We start from the raw sequence: 13,394 nt of genomic DNA, 5'->3' as shown, positions 1-13,394 counted from the left end.
TCAAATGGTGGAGCAGGCTTAAGGGGCCAAATGGCCTACTCCTGCTCCTAATTCATATGTTCTTATGTTCTTATGTTCTTGAAGTCTTGAGGTCTTAAAAGAAAGTTTTGAGGTCTTAAAAGAAAGTTGGAGGGTTACTTAGCCAAAAGCTAATGGAAGGATCCCCATGAAAATCTCGTACCTCAAAAAGTTGGAATACCAAGATTCAAACTGAACTCCAGAGAGCTGTGGTATATCTTTGGGTTAGTCCCAGAAAAAAAAAATGAATGAACCTATAAGGTTTGTGTAAAGTATAAGAAAACTCTTGGGGAAAAGTAAAAAATAGAATTGGATTGATAATGTAAGTCTGTACAAACAATAATGTTAAATTAGCAGTACTGGCTTTGTTTAATTTTTTTTACATAAAAGTTTGTTTTTGTATAAAAACATGAAATGTTGTGACATTGCTCTTTCAGTTAATCACTGGGTGTTTGAATTTCTCTTTAAATGCGGACAGTCCCTATGGAGATCATGAATAGTGAAAATGAAGAATAGGTTGGAAATAGGTGGAAGTGGAAGGAGGTTCTCCTTGAAGACTAGTACGGTGAATCATAATGTTGGTGAAAGTGGGGAAGAAAGTATTTGGTCACAAGTTTCTATGAATTGAGCTATTTTTATAAAGAATCAATAAATACATTCAAAATTATATAATGTTATCAATTACATTGTTAGCTGCATAGAGTACTGCATAGGGAGGTCAGAAAAAAAGACACAACTAATGAAAATTGAATAATTTGACCAGTCTGTTTTATAGTACTTGCTGGTTATGAATTATTGTGTGGTGTGGAAACGCTTCCTTCAATTTCTGCAGATTACACATTCCTCGTTTTTGCTTTTAGTCACTGAGGGAAGAGAACTATTTTGGTTCATTTGTATTTAATCAAGAACTTGATTAGTAACTTAGCAGGAAAGTGTTTATTTGAGCCAATGTTAATTCTTTTTCATCCCATCTAAAGGTGTGAGATTATTGAGATCTAATGCCTCTGAGACACATTTTCAAATGTAATGCCCATGAACCAAGATGTATCCCAAAACTAAGCTATCAAATTTCTCAAACTATTTTTCAGTGTTTCCCAAGTTATCAAACTATCTACAGCTAATAATTAGATTTGGAATTCAATAAGGCTTTCAGAAATTACATAATTCTTTTAGCATTATACTAAACTTGGCATTACAAACACATGCTGGACTTGGATTTTTCAAAATTGTATAAATATATCAAAGTTTTCATGTTTTTCAGGAAGGCCATTCACAGGGGCATCCTATAATGGTAAGCTTTTTTTGACATAAGGGAGAATTTTCTCCCCGTTGGGCGGGCTGGTCAGGAGCGGACGCAGAGCTGCTCGCCACCCACAATATTGGCTGCGCGCTGCCATTTTACGTGGGCGGACCAATTAAGGCCCGCCTAGTGTGATGCACACCCGGTAGCATGCGCTACCTGTGCAGGCGTTGGTGGGGGGGAAGAGATAGAGAGAGAGTCGGGGCCTGCGCTCTTTTGCACATGTGTGAAAGAGCACAGAAATGCAGCTCCATGCCTCAGGGAGATTAAGTACATATTGAAAAGTTGTGAGAAAAAAAGAAAAGAAAATTATTCCGACATGTCCCCTATGTGACAGTGTCACATGAGCTGGGATATGTTTACGAATTTTAATTAAAACATTTATTTAATTTATAAAACCTTCATGAAACTTTATCCTGCCCGTGGAAGAGGTTTCATTAAAAATGCGAAGGCCGCCTGAGCGCTTCACCTGCCCGCCAACCTTAAAGTAGGACAGGCAGCTTTCTCAATAGGGTTAGTTAGCTTATTAAAAGCAAAATACTGCAGATGCTGGAACTCCGAAACAAAAACAAAAATACCTGGAAAAACTCAACAGGTCTGACAGCATCTGCGGAGAGGAACACAGTTGATGTTTCGAGTCCGTATGACTCTTCATCAGAACTAAGGAAATAGAGAGATGAGATGAAATATAAGCTGGTAGAGGGGGGTGGGACAGGTAGAGCTGGATAGAGGGCCAGTGATAGGTGGAGGCAAAGAGGAGATTGCCAAAGATGTCATAGACAAAAGGACAATGGCCTTAACAGCTGACCCCGGTGCACGCCCGCCAAACGAAAGATCGGAATGACATGCGGTGACGTCGGGACAGGCCCAACGTCACCGCACGTCATTTTACGCATTGGTGTGCCCCCGCACGCCGAACAGAAGATTCTGCCCAGACATTTCGATTTTGAACTGTTTCTGATAATTGTGGTAAGTTGCTGTAACACATGCAACAGTTCCCTTGTCAAATATAAATCATTGACAATTGCATGACGTTTTCTCTTGTGCAGTGACTTTAGCTACTTTGAAAAGCTTTTTAATTGACACACCAAAGAATGAATTATAACATAATCCATTGTATTCTAATGAGTTATAAATGCATTCAGTAACATGATACAAAATCATGGCAATACCTAATATATATACATATTCCCTTGTAATCCAGGAGATATTACAGAGATGTTCACTAATGAAATTCCTTAAACTTCTGTGGTTATTTAATCATGCATTGATTTTCATTTTCTTCTCTGCAGTTAGAAGACCCACTTTAAGCTACGGTAAGATGGAGCTTAAGCATTTATTGTTTTATATAGCTGTATTAGTAAACCTTTCAAATGTGTAACATTTACATTTAAAATTGATGTACAGGAAAAGTCAGGTGATCCATCAAGTCTGCCCCATTCTCATGTTGGCCAAAGCATCATGTTTAAATAATCCCTCCCTTCCTCCATTCCCGTAGCCATGTAATATCTTGGGATAGGCAAAAAGAGGGAAAAAAATTATGGCTATTAAGGAACAAGGAAATTCCTCTCCATCTCCTTCAGTCCGGAAGATTACATAGGCAAATCTAATAAAGACACTCATCTTCAATATGGTGCGACCTTTGCCCAGTCAAGACCATCAAGCTCCCTCTTGAAAGCAGATGGTCATCATCCTTCACAGTAGCTGGTAACATTTCTAGAGGCTAACTACTCTTTGGAAAAGAAGAAGTGCCTCACATTCAGTCTATTCCCAGTCTTACAGAGTGTAACCATGTCTGTTAAAATGGAATAATCTATTAATAGGGATTTTATATACCTCCATCTAAGTCTTTACTGCTTTAAAGTAAATAGACCAAGGTCCTTGAGATTATGAGTAGCCAAGGTTCTTTAAACTGGGAATCATTCCTGTACCTCCTTTTCCAAGGCCTCTGTATTAGTCATTAGTGGGGGGGACCAAAACTGGGCACAGTCCTCCATATACATTCTCACCAGTGACTTGTATTGTGACAAAATGGGCCTGAATTCTTGCTACATAGCAAAATGGCGGACACGCCTGGAGTCGAAAGTCCTGCCCCTGAACACAGCATCTGCCATTTTCGTGGGGCCGCAAGTGGGCTCAGGTTGGGGTTTGTGCATGTGTGTTTCACGGAGACAGCTGCCCATATAAACCAGCAGCTGCCTCCACTCAAGTCAGATTTTGGTCCCACAGGTGTCTGAAATGTGACATGCGCAATGTAGACTACTACCTCAGGAAACTCCTCTAGATATCCACACATCTGCTGCTGATTGTCCAAATATAGTATCCCAGAAGGCAACTCCTGAGGCTCCGCATTCATTCCTACTGGAGCATCATTGTGACTTTTCTCCCCCCTCAGAGGGTGACTTTGCACAGATGTCTCTGACTCTGATACCTCATACTGCACTCTGGTGTGGTGACTTCCACACTATGCCATCGACTACACGTACGCTAATTCTTTCCAATGTGCCAGTATTTGTGTTGTCAGAGTATGGGCTAGTCCAATGTTACTCTGCCTCCTTGAACATCTCTTCCTCCTCTTCATACCTGAGGGATGTCTGGCTTGGGGGATGAAGGAGCAGAGCTGGGACTTTGTGAGACATAAAGAAGTTTTTTAGGTTTAGCCCTTCTCAGTGTGAAAGCACTCTCTGATGTATGCCATTGCCTTTAGCCATGCTCCTGCTGCCCATATGATGCAATCCCATCCTTGCACTCCCTTTCATGCCAACATGCCCTTGTGTTCAATGAACTGACATCATGACCTCCACCATTACCACCATGTTTCAAGGTGATTTCAACACCGCCTTTATCACCTGCTACCAGCGATTCACCATCACCAGACAGCTGCTCAGGATCCCTGGCAATCTCCATGGCCATCTGTTCAACCAAGTGAATTGTTCTCAGTCAGGAAGGCCCAGCCCCAGTCTGGGCATGTTGCACTCTATAACTACTGATAGTGTTATGATCCCAGCTATTGTTACCACTGGACAGCTCAGATCCCTGTGTGGAACCTGGCTTATAGATCCTAACTTTTATTTTTTGTTTAGAAACACGGAGGGCGGCTATTGAACAGAGCTGCAGAGTTTGCTGATGTACTTTTAACAAAAGAATAAAACAATTAAACAAGAAAGATGAACTATATTACACTACTCCTTCACCCACAACCATACCTTTACAGATATACACAGATTTGTAAGAACAATACAACTTACAAAATCTATTTTATACTCTAATGTTCATAGTAAGCACATAGTCCATGTAAATCAATAGGCGACCTGCAGTCGAACACACCACACTCCAAGATCAAATGACAAATGCCAGCCAAAGCAGATGCAATGGGTCTCCCATCAACTCCCCCCAGACACTTGTCACACTGTGAGTCAACCAATCTCATGGAATTCCGTCTTTCACATGAGGGTTTTCAATCTCAATGCTTCACTTTGGAATCTTCTCAAAACAGTTTCACTTCTTCCACAAGGATCCACCTCCTGGGTTTCAACATTTCCTTCTGATGTTCCTTTTCCCTGGATCGCCATATGCATTCAAACTATGCCTTCCACGCACTCTCTCTCAGATACTCATCTGTGCCAACAGAACACCACTACTTCGCAAGCCTGTAGTAAGGAGCCAACAATCTTTGGTTGTCTCCTCAGATCTTCTGGCTTCTCGCAAACCCACTTTGCCTTGATTCTGCTCCTTGCAGCTTTCTCTCTTTAATTCGGACCTTTTCCTCTGCTCCTTACTTTAATCTTAGTGAACAGGATCTTGTTCCAGATTCCTGTCCTTGTCCTTTGCCTTATATTAAAAAAACTTCTTAGGGAATTTCTCCTTTGCCTTTAGAACGTGCTCCCTGCAGTTCCCTCCCCAAGTTGACGGCTGACAACTTGGTATTTCCCTTGAGATCCAGAACTTGCTCAACATTCACTGTTACTTTAACTTTAGAGCAACCCATCCAAGATTCTTAGACTTATTTTTCTCAGCAATTTGCTAGCATGTCTAGCTAGAGATATTTAAACTGCTCCCTTCACCTTAGACCATAATCACCAACTAAACTCAAACTGCTTTCTGTTTCTCTGTCTCTGTGGGCCCCCTGTTGCTAGGCAACAGCAGTTTCCCCTACTTTGTTTTAATTTCCCTAAACCACTTTAAGGGTCATAAAACCTCATTAAAATGCAGGTATACAAACAAACCCACAGACTTGCTGACTCCACTCTAAAATGAAACAAAAGCTCCAGGCGTTACCTTTCTAACATGCAAATAAAAAAATATATAAAGTAAACGTAAACTTAAAGCTTAAACTTGTTCCCAACATACACAAATACACATATAACTTACTTAAAACTACCTCTAATTCCTAACAATAGCCCTACTGATTTCCTCTCTCTTAATCATACTGTTATAACATGACAGTGTGCAGACGTGAGGGACCTGGTCAAGGCTCAATTTTGTGAGCACATCCTGATAGATGGGTGGCAAGAGGGCAAGTGGATAGAATAATGACCATGGCACTATTAATCATTCATCCACTTAGTCTTGGCAGCTAACTACATGACTGCAGAATATCTATACCAATTAGTGGTGGCAAGATGATGGATGTCATGTCCCTGGCTATTTTGTGAATTCATTCAGTGCATTCAGAGCTTCAGTATAGTACACTGTGATTAGGCAGCAACAATGACTATTTTTTCCTAAAGAAAGTCCCTGATGGGTCATCTGTTCCAGGGTCAGCTAACAGTTGGACATTTACGGAGTTCCCACTCACCTGACAAATCAATGATGTCTCCGCCAAGGCACAGGGACTTCACCATGGATGACCAACCCCTCAGATGGGCATTTGAGGACCCACTTTTTATCTGCACCCGAGTTGCCCAACCTACACCTGGCCCACCTCCAACCCTTCACTACTTCCAGGGTCGGCGGATATGTCACCCACCCAGGACCAAAACTCTGATGCTCATTCAGACGTTTTTAGAAGTCGGGTTCCCAGAGCCAGTAATTCTCTTGTCTCTGCACACCTAACGCGCAGACAAAAATCTAGGCCACAGTGTCCTTTGATTTATAATTCATAGTCTTGAATTTTACCCTTGGGTTGTGCCCAAGTTGGCACAGCCAGAAGTGATATAAAACCTACTCCCAGCCGAGATTATGTTTTGAACGCAATCTTATGCTGGGTGGCCAATTAAGGCTCGCCCAGCGTGAAACGCAACCGCCGTATGTGTTCTCCGTGCATGGGGGCAGGAACGCCTCTGGCACCGGGTCCAATGGGGACCTGGTGGGGTGTTCAAAAACGGAAGAGGCAGCTCCCTGAAGGCTGCCAGGAGTTGTGGGGAGGCTGAGGGAGCTGTCTGGAAGCTGTCTAAGAAGTATCCTGTGTGCAGTCATGGCCTCAGCCCTTGGAAGTCATGGAAGGCAGGAGGGCAACTTGGGTGGGCACTCTGCCCACCGTTTCTCAGATAAGTGCCTGGTGGAGGTGGTCAGTGCCAGGCAGCACATTTTAATGCCCAGGGACGACAGGAGAAGGCCGCTTTACCAGACCAAGAGGGCCTGGACAGAGGTCACCGTCCAGGTCAGTGGGCATGACATGGTGTGCCAAATGTGGCTTCAGTGCCACAAAAAATACTCTTGCTGACCTAACAGGTCATTGCAAGCGCAGAAATGGCATGGACCTGTGCGGAGAACTTTAGGTGGGTGCCCGTTACCCGGAATGTTCAGGGGTCTAAGAGTGTATATGCCAACTGCCATTGAAGCCTGCTCTGCCAAGGCTGGGATGTCAACACAACTGGCCTCGGTGTATTGCAGGGTGAGATGTGCCACAATGACACGGCCTGCCTAATGCCCAGGTGGGAGGGCAGGTGAGAACCAGGAAAGGACCTTCAGGGAGAAGCAGCAATAATGAGGCTATTTTTCCCTGTGAGGAGAAAAGTCGTCATAACAGATGGAGGAGTGCCAAATCTGTACTTCCTCACTAAACATGAGAGTGATGCACTAGAGCTTGAATGCCACCTCCCCACGTGGCCAGCTCGCTTCTCCGGTCGTGGTGAGGCGGGTGTCTCGGATGAAGATAAGAGTGCAGATGACAGAGATAACGGGCTCCTCTCATTAGAAATTGAACTGTTTTAGCCAGAGAGCCCATTGATGCTCCAACGCAGGTGGCACCTTGTAGCAGCTCTCCACTCTGAACTCCTCAGCTCGCCTAGCATGCATTGTGACCTTGATGATTGAAGGTACTGATCTTTTGCCTTGCTCCACAGATGTGCCACGCACAGGAGCCGCTAGCCACCCTGAGGACCCCCCATGGTGTTCCAGAGACAAGAGCATACCTGCACCATCATCACACTGTCTTTCTGAACCAGGCACCAGCGCAGATACTCACACGTCAGTGGGAGTTAGGTATTCGGCTCCATGGGTAACACACAGCAGTGCGGGTGCATCACACCCGCTTGAGGAGCTGGTAGAGGCAGAGAGGCCCCAGGGAGCTGTCAATGGGAGCACAGCTGGAGCCCATGACCATGCTGCGTCCGAGGCAGATGATGAGCCTCTGGAATCTTCTATCAGGTGGCAGATGCTGGATATCCAGTGGGATGCGCAGGGAGAACTGGTGGAAATCCATGAGGGTCTGCATGCCATGGTCTCCGTCATGGAGGAGGAGTCCAAACAAAGCCTGAGTTCTGTGTTGACCCTTAACACCAAGCGCACAGCCTCCTCCATTGAGGAAGTGGCGACTTTCATGGAAAGGCAGCTTCAGGAACAGACTCAGGAGGTCACTGTCAGTGTCAGAGATGGAGGAAGCACCTAGTCTCACTGCTAGGTCCCAGTCCATCAATGGTGAGCAGGGGGGTGCAAGTGCACATCATGTTGGCAGACGAGCTGCCTATCATCTCTGTGGCTTCTATCAGGGTGCTCTGGATGAGGGTACCAGCTTCTCTGCCCCTCTGCCAGTGGCTGCTGCATCTGATGATGTCGCAACAATTTAAGAGTGCCCAGCTATGGGGCTGGATGCACCCTCCCAGGCGGAATCTACATGGGCTCCAGCGGCCGGGGACGACCGCCAAGGTCGTCAGGGCCATCAGGCCAGCACAGTCAGCAAGCTGCCTCCAATCACTGTCAGTGAGAGGGGGTCTCCAAGATGCAGCACCCACAAACATAAGTTGAAGACACCTTGAGCACAGCAGGGACGTGTCACAGGTGACATTTTGTGTATCTTTTTTTTTACTCTTGTTAGGAATGGACACTTTGTTTGTTCATGTCCTGTGGTCATAAACGATTTGAACATTCTTTGAGTGGAATCCCTTTCTTTTCGCCTGCTGGCGCCTTGATGGCCATGTGAGTACAATCTATTACAGCTTGGACATGGGGGAATCCAGCCATTGCAGCAAAGCCTCTTGCTCTCTCTGCCTGGCCCGCCTCATCTGTCCGGAAGTGGCTGAAAGTGCAGACATGTCTAAAGACAGCACCAGTTATGAGCTTAACACAACTGTGTGCAGCTGATTGAAAAATGCCACACAGATCCCCCACTGAGCCCTGAAAAGAACCAGAGACATAGACATTGATAACCACTGTGACCCTCAAAGACACCAACATGGGTTGTTCGCCCATGCAGCTGGAGGCGATTTCCGGACCTTTCATGTGACATATTACTGTGACTGTCCATGCAGCACTGAATGTCGGACATCTGAAGATAGTTGGAATGCTTCCTGAATACTTTAGATGCTGGGTAGTGGTGTCTTTGGCATGCCCTTCCGCCTTGGCCTCCCCGCTGGCCCTGCACCAACTGGGCCCTTGCCTTGCCACTTAAAGGTCAGTCCCTGGGACGGTGCCTGCCTGGCCTCCTCTCCCTCTTGCCCCTTTCTTCCTCTCCAGGGGAGGTTCTACCAGCGGAACACACTATCCCCATTAGGTGGGATGCAGAGGAGCAGTGCCTTGAAAATGAAGGAGAACTGTGCTGCAATACTCAGGGGAACCTTATAGGGAAGATGAGGACCTGAGATGCTGAAATGCAGGCTTGACAATCAAATGTAATGCCAAGAAACTCTGGGAAACTCTGTACTTACACAGCAAAGAACTGGCAATGACAGAGAAAGTGCTGCTGCTCCGGAGGCCTTTTATCCTGCCCGTGGATGAGGAAATGATAAAAGCGTGAAATCCACTCGCCCGTTTTGCCCGTGCGATGAGCTAAAAATTGCACGGGCAACGTAAAATCGCTGACAATTGGCTTTTCAATAGTCTTAATTGATCTTATACTTGTCGGTGGGTGCTGCCCCGACTCCGTGCACCATCGTCCTCAATATTGCACGTGTGCACAATGACATCGGGATGCACGCCTGACATCTTTTTGCACTATTTTACATGCGTGCAGGTCGGGCGCACACCCAGCCTCGGAACGCAAAATTTTGGCTGAGTTCTATTAATACATTTCAATTTCCTGTCAGTTTTAGCTACAATTTCTCTACATTGATCAAAAGCCTATAGTGATCTGTGCTCCATAACAGCAATATCTTTTTCTCCCTCAACCTGTAACTTTCCCTGCAAATGATATGTATATACTGTGTTGGCCCAAGATGTATGTCACTGCATTTACCTAGATTAAAAGTCATTTGGCATTATGTGGTCTGCTTTCTTAGCATATTTAAATCTGCTTGCATTTGCTTGCACTCCTCTACTGTCTTAATCCTTGCACAGATTTTGCTGTCATCTGCAAACATACTGACCACAATCCTAACACCGCTGTTAAGATCATTGATAAAGACAGTGAATAGAAATGGATCCAGGACTTATCAGCTGGTCACTACTAGCAGCATACCTCCAGGTTGAACCAGATTCATTAACTACAACGCTTTGGCTGTGAGATTTGAGTCAATTCATATGTCAGCACTTCAAATCCCTACTTATACCGCCAGAATCTATCTTGTGAAATAAACTAGTGTGAAATTCCTTATCAAAAAGTTCACTGGAGGTCTAGGCCTGCTGAATTCCCTAATCTGCTACCCTGGTAACTTCCTCAAAAACATCAATACGCTGCCTCCAAAACACATTCTGGAATTTAAGTATCACCTATAGGAATGTTGACTGATACTAAATAATCCTAACTTGAGAAATGGTTTGAATCTGCGCTACAGTATTCTTTAGCGTTCCTAATGATCTTCTGATATAGCTGAAAAATCTTTTACTATTGTTACCATAATTCTACTGCATCTTCATTTTCAGAGATCTCTTGGCTACTCATACGTTTGTTTTGTCTCCCTCAATTGCATGTGATGCTTTTCCCAGTTCCCCCTGTGAGGTAAATGCCTTGTCCTGGTATTATTTTGCTGCTAAAATGGAACTGTGTCGCTTTAAGGCCATAAGGTCTAATGACTGTAAATACCCATGGCTAACTAGAGGCCAATTTCTCTTCAGCACATCATGAGATTCAGTACAGAATCCATTGTTTTAAACCCTGGCTTCCTGCCAAATTCAGAACAAGCAGAAGAAATGTCTGGCTTTCATTCACGGTTGTTTTACATCTGTGAAATTGAAGTATCATGGATTCAAAACTTGCTTTATATTAAAGTGGCAACAATTTAAATGTTCTAAAACTTTTGACATCTTTTTCAAGTTGACAGTGATCCTCATTTTATCATTTCAATAAATGATCACAGTGATGCCATTTGTTTCAACATTGATGGGAAACCAGGTGCAATTCTAAATCTGGTCACAGATCCTTATACAGGTAAGTGCAAGCAGTGTCACAAGGAAATAAAAATAGCAGCACATTGCTACCAAACAGAAACATCTGAGTTTGCAGAGTGTACAGTGACATTAATGCTGGCCATTTACTACTGTGATTTAAAAGGAAAAATGGATCAGAAAATAACTTTTGTAGTGAGTAGCATACAAAATAAAGCCTCAGTTTTATTAAGGTGCTTTTCCACGTTTACATACGAACAAGGAGCAGGGGTAAGCCATTCAGCCCTTCAAGCCTGCCCTGCCATTCTATAAGATCATGGCTGATCTGATGGTAACCTGATGGTATTCCTGCCTACCCTCGATAACCTATCACCCCCTTGCTTACCAAGAATCATCCACCTCTGTCTTAAAAAGATTCAAAGACTCTGATTCCATTGCCTTTTCAGGAAGAGATTTCCAAAGACTCATGACCCTCTCGAGTGAAAAAATTTCACCTCATCTCCATTTTAAATGGGCGACCCCTTATTTTTAAACAGTGACCCTCAGTTCTAGATTTTCCCACAAGAGGAAACATCCTCTCCCCATCCACCCTGTCAAGACCCCTCAGGATCTTGTATGTTTCAACGTAAAAGTCAGATGAAACCAGGATTTGAACTTTTGGCCTTTTAAATTGCCAGATCAGTAAGATGCTTCTAATTTTATGAAGTGGCTTAAGTGTATTTTTGCTTCGTGCAAATCTTATAGATAATTCAGTTGGTATTCGTTATTTCCTCTTATTTTTACTCATGGATCTCTGAAATAGCCTTCCAGCAATAAAGGACAATGGGTACAGACTACTTATATTTGCAATAAATACCTTAATCATTGACATTATAGCCACTTCACTGAACCTCAACCATCCTTTGTCTTTCTAGAGGCAGAAGTCATTGTAGATTATTTAAAGCACAATTTTTTTCAATTTAGTTCATGGTCCTTAATGCAATCTACATATAAATAAAATCAAAAAGGAACTTTTTCTAGAAACATCATAGCTATTATAATGAGGGTTCCTCATTAATATCACCAATATGTTAATGAGTCATACATACTTAAAATGGTAATTCTGTTTCTGCCCACAGATGCTGTCAGACCTGCTGACTTTTTTCCAGCATTTTCTGTATTTATTTCAGATTTTCAGCATCCACAGTATTTTGCTTTTACCAAGATGTATCCGTTTCCTAGCATTTTGTTCATTTTCTCAGCTGTCAATAATTCAGCCGGGCCCACATGATTACCAGTTTGCTAGTTCCTCCCTATAACAATTATTTGCATTCGTCATTTGACTGCATGAAAAAGTGATTCTGATTTTTATTTGACATTATGACAATGGATTAACATTAACTAATCTTTTTTGAAATTTTCATCCAGATTTTGTGGTAAATGGAGAGTTGATTGGAGAAAAGAAAATAGAAAATATTGATAAAATAAACACTTACTTTGGAAAGTTTGGAATTGTGAACAACAGAATGGATATGAAAGTTGAAGTATCAACTAAAATGATTACGGTCTTTCATGGAGAAGACAAAATTATTTTCCCTTGGTCAGCGACAGCATCTTTAACAAAAGAGAGGTACATTTTATGCACTAATGCAACATCATTACATTTTCTCTTTCAGGATACAGTTGGTGGCAACAAATATAGCCAAGAAGCAAAATGTTCACTTAGTTTGAATCTCATACTTTGCAATGCCAAAGTAATTTGTACAATAAATGCACTATGATAGACATTATTTTTGGTTGATCTTTGCATTTTTCAAATTATAATAGTTACAACATTGCAAAAATACAAAGAACCAAGAAGTCAACATCACACACACAAGACAGAATAGCAATGTTGCTGCAGTAGCAACCCTAAATGAAGATTTATAACAGTCAAATACCTGAAGCAAGGTTAACCTGTTCTATTACTAAGTATGTCTTAAAAAAGTACTTAGAAAATCATAGTGTGATTAGATAAACTCAACATAGTTTTACCAAATTGTGTTTGATGAATTTGTCTGAGTTCTGAGGATGTAACTGGAAAGGTAGATAAAAGAGAACCAGGTGTAGTATACCTGGATTTCCATATGGCATTTGATAAGGTGCCACATAAAAGGCTATTATGCAAGATAAGAATGCATGGAGTTGCATATAATATATTAGCATGGATAGAGGATTGGTTAATGATGAGGAAGCGAGGAGTAAAGATAAACAGGGCATTGCCAAATTGTCAGCTGTAACTAGTGGAATTCAGCAAGGATCAGTCCTGGGACCTCAGCTATTTACAATCTATGTAAATGACTTAGACAAAGAGACCAGAAATAATGTATCTAAAACAAGAACAAAAATACCTGGA

General features: G+C 42.8%; 1 protein-coding gene across 1 annotated transcript in view; it reads left to right on the top strand.

Moving 5' to 3' along the window:
• Positions 1-13,394, top strand: part of LOC121279983 (inter-alpha-trypsin inhibitor heavy chain H3-like) — a 69,529-nt gene that overhangs the window by 43,473 nt on the left and 12,662 nt on the right. Inside the window, exons 16-18 of the mRNA XM_041191605.1 lie at positions 10,208-10,246; positions 10,950-11,063; positions 12,428-12,629. Of these exons, the coding sequence (XP_041047539.1) occupies positions 10,208-10,246; positions 10,950-11,063; positions 12,428-12,629 (355 nt within the window). The remainder of the gene's footprint in view (positions 1-10,207; positions 10,247-10,949; positions 11,064-12,427; positions 12,630-13,394) is intronic.

Source organism: Carcharodon carcharias, chromosome 7, assembly GCF_017639515.1.
Source record: "Carcharodon carcharias isolate sCarCar2 chromosome 7, sCarCar2.pri, whole genome shotgun sequence".
Lineage (NCBI taxonomy): Eukaryota > Metazoa > Chordata > Chondrichthyes > Lamniformes > Lamnidae > Carcharodon > Carcharodon carcharias.
This window is presented reverse-complemented; position numbering and strand designations above follow the sequence as displayed.